We start from the raw sequence: 2,421 nt of genomic DNA on the forward strand, positions 1-2,421 counted from the left end.
GTCTCTCTCTGGGTGGGTCTATCTTTGTGTGGGTGGGGGCTGGGGCGTCTCTCTCTGGGTGGGTCTATCTTTGTGTGGTTGGGGGCTGGGGTGTCTCTGTGTGGGTGGGTGCTGGGGGTGGGTCTATCTTTGTGTGGATGAATGTTTCAGCATCTTTGTGAGTAGGAATGGGTGTATGCACAAGTGTGTTTGAGATTACATTTTGTTTGCATACTTAATTATTTCGACCATGGACATATAGTGCCAAGTTCTAGGCAACTGTCAGACTGACATCTTTGTTTGATAGGAGGTTCCCTCTAGAAGATATTCCAGAAGATGAGAAGGAATGCGCAGCTTGGCTCCATAGACTGTACCAGGAAAAGGTAATGTCATCCCGAGGGTTTGGGTGAAATGTCAGTTATAAGGTATAACCAAGGCGAAACGTCAGCTGCAGTCCTTTTGCTCACTGGGATATGGGACCCACGCACACTGACGCTCACTGGTATGTGTTCAATGTTGTTTGGTTTGTATTAGATAATGAGTAAGTGGAATGAATGTCACTGGATAACTGGTGTCTGATGCCCCTTGTCAGGAATAGGGCTGGAACTGTGTCCTGTCAGTGCACAGCAACAAGTATCAACTGTTTTTTGGAATACCGCTTACTTCAGTCCCACCTGCTGCTGCTGGATGTGAATACTGCTCTCACTGAGTCTAAACCAGGCAGTGACACTCACCTTTCAACTTCAGTGTGTATTTCCCAGAGCTTTATTCTTAGTACAGCTCCTTATCTGAGTACGTAATTATTGCCAGAGTGTCATGGAGATCTACAGCAGGCTCACTGAGCAGTCAAAAACATCCACGTATTTATTTATTTTTAATTCCATTTCCCAGCATTTAGCGTTGTATGCTTTGGCATTACAATTGCACATCTAAATACTGTTTCGATGTTATGAGGGTTTCTGCCTCTCCCTCCTTTACATGCAATGAGTTCCTGATTCCCCACTGCCCTCTGGGCAAAAACAGTTTTTCTCTCATTCCTTCAAACTGTCCTGACCCTTAGTTGAAATGTATTCCCTTGGTCATTGATCCCTACACGCAAGGAGAAATGTTCCTTCCTGTCTACTCTAATATCGTTGTGGACAAGGCCAGACCACTTAAAACATTCTTACGCAGGCAGCCCAGACCATAACTTTGCAATTTGTTTTGGTAAGTACAGTGAAAATTACCCAGAGTAAGCTAGCAAGGTTGACTACTAGGTTTTAAAATAGACAAATTTATTCACAAAATTACACAATGAAACACAAAGAACAGAATAAAGAACCCCAAAGAACTCAGTCCATCCAAACTACGCTTAATTATGCTGTTTCGAATATGCACAACAGTCCCAAGAAGCAAACCCCTTTAAAAAAACAGTAAAAATGGAATAAATGCTTACAGGTTGAAGTTAGAAGGGCAGTAGGGGAGAGAGAGCGAGAGCCTGTTTCCACACAGCTGAACTCCTAACTGGTTCTGGACTGAACTGCCCAGCTAGAGAGCTGATCACTCCCCTTTCATTATGCAGGGCACTCTCAAACATGACCACTTTGGCCTGAAATCTCATCTGTTTACATATAAACAACAGGCCTCTCAATACTGTTTAATCTCTGAACCAAACCAGTCTAATCGGAACCGGAAGATGTTTACGACCCCTCTGAACACAGTATCCTTGAGAAAAGGGAAAGCCAGTCGGGAAGGTAAGTGATTATTATTTGAGTGGAGAAGGAACCCGAGACACTACACGTGTAGTGTCTCCCACCCTCCTTCCTTCTCTAACCTAAAAAAAAAAGGTAAGCTACTTAGTGTTCTTGTTTTGGAGACTAAGTGTAGAGTAATGGCAGCGCAGGCAGTGGAATGTTCCTCCCGCAGGATGTTCGAGGTAGGGGTGACCACCCATGCTCCTGCCGACTTCATCTGCAGGAAGTGCAGTCAGATCCTGCTCCTCACAGACCGCATTAGGGAACTGGAGCTGGAGTTGGATGAACTGAGAATTATTTGAGAGGGTGATAGATAGAAGCTACAGGGACATAGGCCAGCGAACAGAGGTAGCTGGGTAACAGTTAGAGGTGGGAAGGGGAGGAAGCAGGCAGTGCAGGGATCCCCTGTGGTCGTTCCCCTAAACAATAAGTATACCGCTTTGGATACTGTTGGGGGGGACGGCCTAGCAGGGGTAAGCTGCAGTGACCGGGTCTGTGGCGCAAGGTCTGGCTCTGAGACTCAGAAGGGAAAGGGGGAGAGGAGGAGAGCGCTAGTTATAGGAGACTCTCTAGTTAGAGGGACAGACAGGCGGTTTTGTGGACATGGGCGAGACTCTTGGATGGTTTGTTGCCTCCCGGGTGCCAGGGTCCGAGACGTCTCGGACCGTGTCTTCAGAATCCTTAAGGGGGAGGGTGTGCAGCCAGACGT

The 2,421-nt window shown here is 46.6% G+C and overlaps 1 protein-coding gene across 4 annotated transcripts in view; it reads left to right on the top strand.

Annotated features, from left to right (window-relative positions):
• Window positions 1-2,421, top strand: part of agpat3 (1-acylglycerol-3-phosphate O-acyltransferase 3) — a 73,762-nt gene that overhangs the window by 53,021 nt on the left and 18,320 nt on the right. For all 4 annotated transcript variants that reach the window (XM_043701434.1, XM_043701437.1, XM_043701436.1 and 1 more), the window contains exon 7: window positions 287-362. In XM_043701434.1, coding sequence (XP_043557369.1) covers window positions 287-362 — 76 coding nt within the window. The remainder of the gene's footprint in view (window positions 1-286; window positions 363-2,421) is intronic.

This window comes from Chiloscyllium plagiosum, chromosome 12 (assembly GCF_004010195.1).
Source record: "Chiloscyllium plagiosum isolate BGI_BamShark_2017 chromosome 12, ASM401019v2, whole genome shotgun sequence".
In the NCBI taxonomy this organism is placed as follows: domain Eukaryota; kingdom Metazoa; phylum Chordata; class Chondrichthyes; order Orectolobiformes; family Hemiscylliidae; genus Chiloscyllium; species Chiloscyllium plagiosum.